Below are 14,303 nucleotides of genomic sequence, written 5' to 3' on the forward strand. Positions count from 1 at the left end.
AAACCACAAACACAAAAATTAGAGATGCATGTAGGGTCCACATAAATTAGAAATGTAATTAGGGTGCATGTAAAATAGAATTAAAGACCTGAACTTGACATTCTGAGCTAGTGACAAAATACTTAGTCTGGTGCCAAAAAAGTACATGGTGAAACCAAAATCTGAGCTGACTTGATCTGCTCAGGTGTTAAAAAATAGATACAAACAATTAAAATAACCCACCAAGCTTGAAACCTTTCTAAAGATATTTGAGTTCAAGGTGTATTATATTTATTGAATAGAAAACAAAGCCCTTGAAACCTCCTTCTATGTTATAGAAATGCTTAATTTATTTACAACAGAAAATATGAACTCACAGCATCAGTAACATAGTGCTGTGACCTTATTATGTTTTGTTCTGAATTCCAGGTCTTGAGGCTGGATAAGTTACAATTCAAACACAGTGCAATCAATTTTCAAGGAGAATCAATTTTCAGGGTCTCAAGGGACAGCAGCACGTTGCTTCAGCCCAATTGTCTGGCACTACCAGGAGCTCTCAGGTGGCTCAGGAGGAATGAAGAGAAGCAAAAGATGAAAGATCTGCTGCAGACCCACAGCCTCGTTAATGGGAATACTGCACTGTACAGCAGTGAAGTTAAAGAGAGAGTGAAAGGAAAGGGAAGGGAAAACCAAGGCAAATAAAGGAGAAAAATGTCCTGTGGAATACAACTGCATGGAAGAAATTAAAACAGACCATAGAAAAAAGATAACTCACCTCTCCTCACGATTCTGTCCCACACAGACGCGCCCTCCATGCCGAGGGGTTGGATTGCTGCAGGAACGCTGACGAACTTGAAAGCCTATTCCACAAGTGGTGCTACAAGGTGACCAAGAAGTCCATGGTGTCCAGCCTCCATTTCTGGTAGAATAAAAAGCTCAGGCTCTGTCATCTGTTATACATAGCGAATGGCTGATTAGGTGTGACTGACAGCAGAATCTGGCCTACTAATATTTCTGTAGAAGTCATTAATACTGCATCGTGTTCCATTTCTTCAAAAATACCGAACCAAAATAAAGGTGCTATGATATTCCATATTGCATGCTTTGCAATGAATTTGCTTATGCTGTTAGCAATGGCTAAAATTACTTCCTTACACAAGAATTACAAAGAAATGAAGATATTTAGTTGCTTTTGGTCACTTTGTTCTGGGTAAACTACATATGCAAACTCCTGGATCAATGTTCTGAAGCTAACTTTAAATTATGTATCACTTTCAGGGAGATTAAAATGTCAAATTTTGCTGCCTTGTCTGAAAAGAAAGTGATTAAATCCTGGAGGAAAAGGTAATATACACCATCTACCATATACATATATATGGTAATATATACCATATACCATAATGAGGTGGGGGTTGGTTTCTTCTGTCAGGCATTGATCTCTTGATTTTAACAAGGGACAGAATGAGAGGAAGTGGCACCATGTTGTTTCAGGAGAGATTTAGATTGGATATGAGGAAAAATGCCTTCACCAAAAGGGTTGTCAAGCATTGGAGCACGTTGTCCAGGGAAGTAGTGGAGTCACCATCCCTGGAGGCATTAAAAGATTTGGAAATGTTGTACTTGGGGATATGGTTTAGTGGTGGACTAGGAAGTGCTTATTAATGGTTAGACTCAATCTGAAGTGTCTCTTCCAGTCTAAATGACTCTATGACATTAAAATGCAAAAAGCATTAAAATGCATTAGTTCTCAATTTCAATTAGTTCTAATTTTCAGTTCATTCTCAATTTCAATTTCAGGTTATTCTGATAAGATGTCAATACCTTGCCTGCAATTTAACAAAAAAGCTAAGGGAGTTCACACACTTGTATGTACCTTGCATATGTGAAATTTTTGAAAGGACTCCTGCGTGCCTCCTCCCTTCCCCCCACCAAAAAAAAAATCCTAGAAAAAATATCACAGACCAAAAATCTGAAAAGGAATTCCATATCCTGTACTAGGTGAAAAAAAAATTATAATTATGCACTTCAGCTTTATCCAAAGCTTTAAATGGCTAGTTTTTTGCAGTTTTTGTATTGGTAGAACACAAACAAATAAAGAAAAATAAAACTAAACTAAATTGATCTTTTGATGTTCCATCATAAAAGCAAAAGTTAAAACATTGCCTTACTAATATAGCAGTTCTAACATAAGTAAGGCATTAAAACAGTAGTGTAATAATGCCAAAGGTAGAATGCAAATGCAGTCCCAAATCACATTCCAAATTCCCTTCTAAACCTGACAGCTGTTGTTTCATTGTTCAGTATCTCACAGCATGTTTATCTTTTCTATCATTCTCCTGACCTGATGCTATATACTATTAGATTTTTGGTAATTCTCCTAAAATAGACTATTTTCACTTACACAGCTTGCAGTTACCTTGTGCAGAAATGAAATCAGTTTTATTCACTATCATGAAGTGATTGTGATGTTGAAAAAAAAATAAGAAAAAAGCCCAGAAAGAATCACTGAAAATAAGCAGAATGGACCAATATATGTTTCATCTTGCAATTAAAGTATGTATAATAAATGTGTAATACTATTTAAAAATGAACTTCTGATGCAGTCCCAAATATGTGATGTTCTGAGTCTCTTTAAAATTATCTGCTCTCACTGATTTGCTCTGGGAGTGGTCAAGTTCCTGAGGAAGACAAAACAATGGCTAAAGAGTTCTATACAGACTGATAATAGAACTTGCTATCGTGATACAACTGAAAGATACAATGAAAACATTTTTTATTTCTCTGGGCAGAACGGGGGACTAAAATGGTAATATGAGACCTCCAAAAAAGAAAGGCATTCTAACTTGCAGAAAAGCAACTTCTTTTATTTACAGAACTGAGAAAAAGATCATACTTTGGATATTATCTAACATGGATTTTTTTTTTCTTTCCGAGCTTTTGTTAAAATTATCTGAGGACAACATTATTTGGTACACAGCATTTGAAATGAACCCTGTGTTCTCTGACTCATTCTCTCTCCTACAAAGTCTGAGAGAAACTTTCTAATGTCCCATTTGCCCTTTCATGCACAGAATCAGTAGATTTAAGGGTAGACTGTATTCTGATTAAGTTTAAAAGTTTTAAACCACAAATGATAGAACGTGAAATTGTCTTGCATACCTGGAACAGTTGGCAATCTCCATGGTTGGCCCTTCACACAGCCATCCTCCACACTGAGGAGCAGGACTGTCACACACGCGCGTCCTGCAGAGGCAGGAGCCAACGCTGGCCCCGTCAGTGTGGGTGCAAGGCTTCCACTGTGACCATGTCCCAAAGTGTCCATCCACTGTCAGATTCCTCATCTAGAAACAAACACAACAGAAAAGCTTACCTGAGGCTTGGCAGCTCCTTCACAGAACCCCTTTATTGTGCTGTGCATGAAGGTTTAGCCTTCAGCCACCAAAAATAGCAATCTCCACTGGAGAGACACACCTTCCATACCTTCCATCCATGAGCAACCTCCCCTCATAATTCCTATAGCTGCATAATTTCCACAACTTCTGACCAATCTGAGGCACTGGATAGCCTCAGCAATAGCAATAACAGAAATCACAACTGTTACCTTTCACAACTATGCTTGCCTACCTCTTGATTGTCTTCTGTAATCCCTGCTTCCTGAAATTTTCCAGTGAAAATGGAACCTGGAGACTAACTGTAAAAACCAAGATCAAAAGGAAGAGCCAGCAGAGGATAAGGAGAAATGAAGAAGAAATTCTCTATGAGGATGATGAGACACTGGAACAGGTTTCCCATGAGAAACTGTGGATGCCCAATCCATGGAAGTGTTCAAGGCCAGGTCGGATGGGGCTTTGAGCAACATGGTCTAGTGGAAGGTGTTCCTGCCCTTGGCAAGGGGGATTCAAACTAAATTATCTTTCAGTTTCCTTCCAATGAAACAATTCTAAACACAGATGCTGAAGGGTAACAAGACTGGGATGATCAAACTGAAATCTCCATGATGAGTATCTTTTTTTTGGAAACAGATTTTTTTTTTCCCATCCTTTTTATAAGGATGAAAAGTGGTTTTAAATATGACAGTCTCTAAATGTTATATGAAATTCTATGTATAAATCCTAGAAACATCTCCAAAAATCAGCACCTAACCCTACATGATGAAACAGTTTGCTCCCACAGAATTCAATTCTCAAACCCTTTGGCTGGAAGGTTCAGACCATTCATCTTGACTGGAATGTTTCCATCAAGCAGCTGTAACACATTTAATATGAAATCTTCATTGCCCAGATGAAAAAAAAAATAGCTAGAAAATGAGTTTTTCTAAAGAAATGGGGCAGGATGTGGTAAAATCAGCTCCCAGACAAAGCAAATTTTCATAATATTCTTTTATCAAGGTGTTAATCTTGACAAATCTGTGATTCTAAATTGAAATTATGGCCAGTTTAAACTTAAATATTAATGAATTTGCCTTTTGTTTGCTTCATGCTAACTTTGAGTCAAAACAACAGCACAAACAAGTGCAAGCAGCTTTTAAATTCACTCTTAGAATAAATATGAATCACTTGTAGTCATGCATTTTTCATACGATGTGCGAGAACATAACACTTTAATATTTGCTTACATACTGAAACAGGAATTACAGTTGCAGACTGTCAAAACTGATCTGAAATTGTATCTTCCTTTAGTATTTTTAGTATTTTAGCAGTGGCGAGAGAAGTGTACATGGCACAAATACTTTGAAGATACAAGATATTCAATTAGAACATAAAGCATGTTTCCACTGACACTCTGGATGTTGGCTGCTTCTTTCCACTGTGGCAATGATATCATAATTTCACTACTAATTACAATTCTCACATTTATTTTTCACAATATTCCCTTGTGCAAGAACAGCTATGTGTATATTCTGTCAGCTACAACCGACATAACCATAATTAATAATTTCAGAATCTGTTGACAGCTATTTATTGAAAATAACTCACCAACCTTTGCTCATGTAGAGTTTACATGGATGGGTTTTGTAAGACAACAAGAAATACTTCCTTTTAAGTGACAAGCAGAGTTATTCTCTCTTACACTGCTGGTCTAACAAATATTTATAGTCCATAAACTAACAATTCTATGTCCCCCATGTAATTATGTCAGAGATGTGAAAATGCCTTTGCTGTTTTCTGTTTCTGTGCTGCATCAAAACATCTTTATTGTTGCACCTACAGTTTTAAACTAAAGCCTGTCTATGGTTACACAAGCTAACAGCTGTCTGTGTTTACCATAATACATATTAAGTGGCAGAGAAGTATACATAAAACATAGCTGAAAGCTTGAACTCAGAAAGAAAAATTGATGACACATTCTCTCTCTTCATTATTTTTCCTTGGTCATGAAAAGATCATCCCACTGGGGTCTCTGCTGCTCCCCATGACTCACCTGCTCTGTCTCTCTGCGAACATCCTTTTTTCAGAAGTGATATCAAACAATTTCATCATATGACTGCAGGAAAGCAAAATGTACCAATGAGGGGCCTTTGCAGCCCTCAGCAGAATCCATGCCCATTAACTTTTCACCATCTGACACCTCAAGGGCAAAATCATAGTCAATGACAATCACATCTTGGTATGGCTGCACTCTGCTTTCCCTCTCTACCACCCTGGTTCTGTCATCTTTTCTCTTCTGCAGATAGCTTTGGACCTTTCTTCCTTCTTAATGTCTTCCAAATATCCACCTTTGCCTGAAGTCTCTCTGCACACACCTCATATTCCTGCTTGTGCCTCTGCACTCTGAGTAAAGGTCACAGCTTTTAACTCTGTCAAGAGGTCTTTGGTTTGAGATTACTTTTGGTAGAATTTAGTGAATCTGCAGAGTTTCCTGAAGCTCCTAATGAATTCAGATCCCATGCTACACTTTCCCCAGGAAGAACTGTAAAAATAAAGCCATTTCATGTTGCATACTTCTGTTAAACAAACAAACAAACAAACCCAAAATCCTGAAAACCTTTCTTAAATTTTTTTTTTTTTTACTTTCCTTGTAAAAGCTCCTAGATATTTTTAAGGGATGGATTGCAAGTTGTCCCACTGGAAAATATTTAAAAAAAATAATGAACCTTCATTGCCCCACAAATTATTGGATGAATAATAGGGATAAATGACAAACTGGAAAGAGATCAAATGTGCCATAGCATTAATTAGTGCCCATATTTATGTTATACACAATTGCTGTACTCATGCCAACTGAAACAACAACCTAAAAATCAAATTGAGAATTAAATCAGAGCAAGAAAACCAAAATAACTACATTTTTCAAAACTGATCTTCAAAGTCCAGAGATGGCAGCAAGATACTCATCTATCTCTCCCTTTCAACTCTCTCTTCTGTCATGACATGCCTATAAGTACTCAGCAATATGAATAATTCTGTAGGAAATAATTTCTTCAAGGAAACTGATCACACTTTTTATTCTGGACTAAACTATTGTATAAACAGACCTCTCTCTGATCCAATTTTAGAAGAAACTGGTCATTCATTAATCTAAAAAAACCTACCATTTTAAAAAGATACGAGTAATTTTGCTAACAATTAAGATATTGGAAGCAGTTGGGACCAAAAAAAGGAAAATAGGTTTCGAATATTCTGTTATTTTCTGCTTGCAACAGTGTCTTGAATATATCTAGCACATGTTAAGGATGCACATAGCTCAGTTGCCTACAAAAATTAAATTAATTACATCTTGGCTTATATATCCTGTGAGCACAGCACAAAAAAATGCTATAAAAACAAATATTTGAAAGCCTCACTAAGCAAAATTGTAATTGATTACAGTTTGCCAGAATACTGTGTTACTTCAGAGGAAAGTTTCTGTGAAGTTTTCCAAACTGTTCAACAATGTGGTACTTAGTGTATGAGGCTTTAAAAAAGTAAAGGTATAAACCCACTCTGTTCAATTTAGACAGTTCTAAAATCTTCCATATATTATTCAAGTTCAATCTGCTGAAGGACAAAATTTCTTTGCAGTTTCACCAGGTCTTTGAATCTCAGATCAGCAGGATAAGTCTCACAGCTATAGAAAAATTTCTAAGCAAGACTTAGGTGCTCCCCTGCTTTGACTAGACTGCCATATCCTGTGCACATGTCATATAATAGATACTAAATAATTGTTTTTCCAGTTGAATGGAACAGAATGGAATTATGCTTTCTAAATTATTCCTCCCTCCACCCCATCTTGGCCTTGGTTTCTATATCTACAAAAGAAAATAAGGCCTAGTGCCACAATTCAAAGACTGAGCACATGAGCAGGCTGACTGTCCATGCAAATAACAAAATAAGGCATTTCAATAATCATAGTATTTTCCCCAAAGTTGTTCCTGATTTCAGCTCAAATGCTAATGCAGATGAATCCAACACAGCCCTATTTTATTAGTCCTCTCTATGAGAAGGTGGAAGCAAATGACAGAACATGACACAAACATTTCTTAAAATTTTGGAAAAAAATGTTTTAAAAATTGCTATTTAACATCAAACATAGTCAGAACACAGGTGCACATTCTCAAGGCCCTCAGAATCAGTGTAGTGTGTGTATCTGTGAGGCTGCTGCAACACATGAGGAGAGCACAAGTCAGAGCTGAAATAACTTTATATTGATTTTGCACATCTCTAGTTCACTAACAAAGCCCAGCTTAGGAGAGAGAAGTGTCATCAAGATGTTAAAGGGAGCTTGCAAACACATGGAAATAAGAATATGAATGCAATGTGAGCATAAGTTTATAGATGCATGTGCTTCACTGGTGAGTGGGGACAAGATCAAGAAGTCCTTACTAGGAATGAAAGTAGAACTGAGTTAGAATGGGCAGAAGGACAAAGCAGCAAGGGTCTCAAAAAAAAAAAAAAAATCTCAATAGCACAAAAACCCCTCTTTTTGCATGCTTTTGAGCACGGGAAACGAATGAATATTAAAATAACCAGAATAAATTTTAAAACAAGAGATACATATAAAGTTCGTTGGTGTTTTTTATATTATATTGAATTTATTCAAAATATTTTTTTTAAAGAGAAGTGTTAAGCCACTGTAAATATGAACCTTGCATTTATAGTAATTATCATCTCTGTTGTTAACGTGTGTGAGCCTTAACTCATGGCAATCAGCTTTCCAATTTGTGGACTTTAGAAGATGTTATTTGGCTTTTTATATTACCAAAAATAATCCTAAAAGAAAAAATTTTACTATTAGTGATTAAACTTTTTCAAAGGACATAATGGAGAAAAATTCAGCAGGGAAAAATATGTCAATATCACTAATCTTAGAAAACATTTGTTTTCAAGGTGGGAAAATAGACATTACAGATAAAAAACAACCACTCTTTGAAATTACTCTAAATAACTTTATCACAGAAGTAGTTTAATAGGAAATAGAAAAGAAACTAGGTATTCTGCTAAAATCTGATGGGAAAACCAAAGGAAAATGACATTAAATGCAGTTTTCTGAGCTTGAAAAATCGATGCCAGCTCATTTTCATGAAATTCACATGGAATCAAAGGTTTCAAGAGACAAATGAATGCATTTGGACTTACTGGACACACGGTAATGCTTTGCTCCCACTGACTCATGCTCAGACTCTCTTCCAGTGTTGTGCATTTCTTCATCACCATGTCCCAGCCACAATAAGGGTCTTGGGATCCAATGCATGCACTGTGGATGAAAACCAATCAGATAACCAGGACATTTATTTCATTTGTACTGACCAAAGACTTCTAAATAACTATGCAGCATCTCTTGGTACTTCATAGGAAGATAGTGAAATTAATCCCTGTTGTGATATGGCACAGACAAAATTACAAAAATCAGAGGAAAAATTAATTTGAATGCCTATACAAAGCTAGGATTTATTTTAAGTGCATAGCTGAATTTCTGTCTGCATGCATGGTATGCTGTCTTGACTGATTGCTGTACTTAATTACTAGAGAATTACAGAAATTCATACAGAGAGTATATTGACTGCCCCAAGTAAAAATTTCAAGAGGTTACAGTTCTTAGTCTTTTCTGTTAGTTTTGGAATTGTAGATATCATCTTTTTCAGAAATTAGAGGACAGTGTCTGCTCTCTGAAATCAATTAGAAAACTTTCTGATCTGTTTTCTGCACTTGTATAAAATTTCTGGAAGTTAGTTCAAAGGGGCACTGGTGGCAGCCATCACACCTCTTACATACCACATGCTGTACTCAACACTCTCTCTTAAGGGCACATGAGGAGGGAAAGAAATGGATCACAGAGAAGGATGGTAGTCCAGTTTAATACAGACTCTGAAACGTCCACTGTAGAAAACTAGAAGTTCATTTATCTAATAAATAGCAGGCTTCTCTTGCTAAGGTCTAGCGTTAACATTCCAGGCAATAGGTCTGCAGCTTCATAGCTAAAGATCCGTAAGAGAGGAGGGGGAACACCCATTATAGTGAAGCACAATATAATTGGTTTAACACTTGTAAAAATACCTGTAAAATACACATAAAAAATAATACATTTAAACATTTTTTCTAGATTGTAAAAAATGTTAAGACTGATCATTTTTGTTCAACTCAAATCCATGGGCGTTATCCTTCTCTCTTTAATTATCTGTTCCCATCACATCTGTTGACTGAAGGGTCCCAGAGATGATTAAACAACTGGAGCACCTCTCCAGTGAGGAGAGGCTGAGAGAGCTGGGAGAGCTGTTGAGCCTAGAGAAGAGAAGGCTCATAGAGAATCCCATCAATATGTACAAAACCCTAAAGGGAGAACGCAAAGAAGAGGATCCAGGGTATTTAGTGGTACCCAGTGATAGGATCAGAGACAATGGGCACCAACTGAAACACAGGAGCCTTCAACATCAGAAGACACTGTTGCAGAAAGAGTGACTGACCAATGGCACAGATAGCCCAGTGAGCTTCTGGAATCTCCTTCCTTGTAGATATTCCAAAGCCACCCTGACACGTCCCTGAAAAACTGGTTCTAGGAGGCCCAGCAAGCACTGGACCAGATGACCATCAGAGACCCCTGCCAATTTCAAGTGTTCTGTGGTTCTGTCCCAACTAATTTATGTGTTTTATTTATATTTCTACTTATCTCTGGCACTCTTCATGTACTTCCATGTTAACATCTGACCAAATGCAGACTTACTAATTCCCTGGAGTGTTATTCCAAAATACCATAATTATAAATTTCAAATAATTCACTTCCACATTCCACTGGGCAATGTGGATTACCAGTACCATGTGGGAGCATAGTACTGGTAATACACAGCATCTGCAAACATAGCATCATGTAAGAGTCATAACAGTCAAAATGGGTATGGATACCCTTAATCAGGATTCCAGCCCAAAGATAAAGCTTCTTTTTTAGGGAATTTGCTGTTCAGAAGAGAGTTCCCACTGTTGGCTCCTGCAGCTGTGAGCACTTAGCGTTTCTGTAACTCAGGCTACACATTTCCATTTAACTATCTAGAAAGTGAGAATGAACACTATTGCAAATTACGGAAAGTTTAAAGTGTCTTGGTCTTCCAGAGTTTGCAAGACGTGATGCACAGTATTCTCCTTCTGAGTATCTCTGATAAAGCATGTGTTTGATGAGAAAATAACACAAAAACAAATTCAAGGCTGACAATGCACAACTGGCAATGTTAGCAATGGTAGCACTGAAATGACAATGAGTGCCTCAAAGCTGAAGTGGTCAATTTTCTAACTTCAAAGTGTTCATATTTATAAACTCAGTTATTATGCTTTAGAAACTTTTTATTAAAAACAAAAATATTTCAAAGTCTTTTGAAATACACTCTTTCTTAGAACCATACTCCCTCTTTAGTGGGAGTAAGCTGGTCCTTCTCCCACTCTGGTCTTAGACCCCATTTCCTCTTTTGCCTTTGTTTTCACTTTACTACAATTCAAACAAATCAAAAAGACTTGCAACTTTCATTATAAGTCACTCAGAAGTTTTAAGAAAGGTGCTTGAAACATATTTTGACTGTCCTTATAATTTTCTGGTATCAGAACAGATCCTAGTTCCATGAAGAATAGCAAGTTCTTGTACTGCTATGACAAAGAATGTTTGATCACTCTGTGAACACTGAGTGGGGTTTTTTTAGTAGCTGACCAGGTTTGGACCACACTGCAGCAAGGTACAATGAGGTGAATCTTTTCAGAATTTAGTTAAAAAGATCCACTGAGCACATGAAAATTATCATTTTAAGAAGTTAGTAACTCAGCTAACCTCATGCAGATGACAAGAGGAATAACTTCCTCCACAAATCAGAGGCATTACTATTCTTCAATCATGGTTTTCTTTACACTACAATACAGAAATTAATCCTCTAAACATATGAACTATTTCAAACAATGCAACAAGAAATATTTTCAGAGAAATATTCCTCACATGAGAAACTCTAGTTTTGCTGAGATTTTTTTCACTAATGTACTAATTATTTGTCCCAGACATTATTATATTTAAGTCTCATATTGTAAAAAGTTTCAGTTTTTAAATCTTATATCCAAACAGAAAAAAAAAAAAACCCTAGAAAACTGTAATTCAGTATCATCAACCTCCTTCAGTTCACTGTGTCAGACATATTCAGGAGATGTGGCAGGACTTGACTTAAATAGCTGCCCTGTTCTCAGGTATTGGCACAACAATTCTTCTCTGTTCTCCACCCTGCCTCACATCTCAGAGAGTTTTCTTATTTCTTTTTTTTCAGATTGCCTATATCTCTGAAAAGCGGACATAGTTTCTTTCAAATTTCAAAGAGGGAGGTAATATGAGGGTAAGGTTTTATCTTTACTGCCTAATTATGTCACCTTTTAAAACCATTTTCTTTTTTTTGAGGGATGATTCCTTTGATTTAATGTGTGAGTAACAGGAGCTAATTATTTTTATCTCCTATGCCTAGATAAAACAGAGAAACAGATAAAAAAATAAGTTAACAGATAAAAAAACAGAAATAATAAAGCTTGTAAGTATAAAAAAAATCAGAACTTATATCTGAAATGGGAAATTTAAAGGGACTTAATTTGCAGTTAAGTGTCCTTAGGAAAATTTCATACTGTTTTAAATCTTTTTTCATGTACCTCTCTCCCAAGAGACAGCAGTAAGAGGAACAGCTTCAATGTGTACATGAAATAACAAAAGAAACTATAGAACGTGGCTGTCAAATTTATGTCAATTTTATGTAACTAAGGAACGTCAAAAATCAGATAGCACTACACATCTTTATCTCCTTTTCCTCCCAAATCTCTGTCTAAATTAAAGTCATTTTAGGTGCCACTATTGAAAAACTACATAACTTTTAAAGTAGGTATTAGGTATTTCATTTGACAGGGCCCTTTCAGACTGTCACATGGCAAATAGCAGAGCTGAATAATATATTTTGTCATCTTGTCTCTAGAAGTATACCTTACATCTCAGTTTCAGCAGAGAATGAATGTTTTGTCTGTTAATCCCAGTAGGCACCAGCCCACATCTCTAAGACTTCATATGATTTGTCCCAGCACTGCTAAAACCGGCACTTTTGTCCAGGAAGGAAATTCAGGAATTAAATTAAACTGGATCATTTGAAGAATTTTGATGCCACTTACCCTATCAAGTCAGCAATCTCTGCAAGAACATTCAACAGCCTTTGCCTTCTCCTGACTGATGCTAATTTTGCTCTGTGTTGTCACATTTTTTTACCAAATGTAAATGATAGGTAGCAGAGTGTGTCTCCTGCAAGGCACACATTTGGCAGTGGTGCTACACCTTAGCAATGGGTTTTGACTGACTACTAACCATAAGCCACCTCACTCTAAAGCAAGTCAGTAAAAGTCAGGTTATTCTTCAGCTATTTTATAATTATCATCAAGTAGGCCAGAAAAATTGTCCTACTTCAGTTATATTTGAGATGATTTATTGAGTCAGAAAATAAGGCAGAATTGAATACAATTCAGAGCAAAATATGATAAAAATCTCATGGACTTTTAGACTAAAAAGATTTTATATGTGTTCCAAAGAACAAAAAAAACCCCTAAATTTAAAAGCTGTATCATAATACCATTAATTTCAAGGGATTTTAAAATTTCCTTTGATGGGAAGAGTACATTGCCATATGAATATGAAAGTATTAATCAGGTATCCTCTGAGAGCTGTAACATTTTATTCATACAATACATATAAATGCAAGTGGTGCATCTTCTAAGACTGTTCAAGAAACATTTTTCTGTTTTTACCTATACACAGCATTTCAAAGAACTGAGTCTCCTGACCCTTTCAATAATTTCTACTTAAATATCCATGCCTACATAGTCCCCATTACCACTAAATGTGACCTGACACTTTGCATATCAGGAACTGAACCAGGGTCATCATCTTATTTTGCAGAAGACAGGTTCATCACTGCAAATTCAAACAGAAAACTGAAGCTATAAGCCTGTCTCATGCTCCAGATGCAGAGTTCTATCCATTGCTGAATGAATACATGAATGTGATACCAGACAAAGGTACCTATCAGTGTTTTCATTACTACTGATTTTGCAGCTGTATACATATATATGTGTGTGCAATGAAGAACGGGCATCTAAAGACACAGATGAATGATCCAGAAGATAAATGGTAGGGACATAACTTATAAAATCCCAGGTAGCTCAAGCTAACATGCATGTCAAATATTCAGAATACTGCTTACCTGAATTCAGAATACTTCTCACCTGAACTGGTAAGAAAATCAAATCCTTTAATCATCTCAGACACTCTGAGCAGACTACCATTGCTTCCTCTAATTTTAATTTTTGTAGCATACTCCGAATACATTTAGATACAATTCAATCTTGCAAAATCACTGAAAATAGCAGCCTTCAACCCACAAGGTCCTTCCATCAAATCCAGAATCAGAAATTTGTGTATAAAAGTTGTTTGCATTACACAATTCACTGAATGTTGATGCCTCCAAGTAACTAGATATGGATCAAATGTGAAAGACAATTTTCAGAAGGTCCTCTCAACACCCTCCCTTCAGATATTTATACCCACTGATAAATCTCCTCTCCATGTTCTCCTCTCAAAGCTGAAGAGATCCAATTCCCTGTCTCACCTCACAGAAGAGATGCTTCAGATCTTACTCATCTTTGTTGCTCTCCACTGCACACACTCCAGGAGCTCCATGTCTGTCCTGTCCTGAGGAGTCCAGAACTGCACACAGCACTCCTGATGTGGCCTAACCAGACTACAGGGGCAGGATCACCTCCCTTGACCTGCTGGCAGGGCTCTTCCCATGTGCCCTGGCAGGCCAGGAAGGCCAGGATACCACTGGGCACACGGCTGGCTCATGGATAACTGGTCCAATAGGT

At 36.7% G+C, this 14,303-nt stretch overlaps 1 protein-coding gene across 2 annotated transcripts in view; it reads right to left on the reverse strand.

The window, feature by feature from the left end:
- SEMA5A (semaphorin 5A) overlaps positions 1–14,303 on the reverse strand; it is a 310,103-nt gene that overhangs the window by 71,930 nt on the left and 223,870 nt on the right. For both annotated transcript variants that reach the window (XM_054284906.1, XM_054284907.1), the window contains exons 14-16: positions 8,535–8,652; positions 3,139–3,320; positions 755–898 (exon numbers count right to left, since the gene is read on the reverse strand). In XM_054284906.1, the coding sequence (XP_054140881.1) occupies positions 755–898; positions 3,139–3,320; positions 8,535–8,652 (444 nt within the window). The remainder of the gene's footprint in view (positions 1–754; positions 899–3,138; positions 3,321–8,534; positions 8,653–14,303) is intronic.

The sequence above is a fragment of the Melozone crissalis genome, unplaced genomic scaffold (assembly GCF_028551555.1).
Source record: "Melozone crissalis strain CALT ecotype California unplaced genomic scaffold, PUWL_Pcris_2 ptg000042l_1, whole genome shotgun sequence".
Lineage (NCBI taxonomy): Eukaryota > Metazoa > Chordata > Aves > Passeriformes > Passerellidae > Melozone > Melozone crissalis.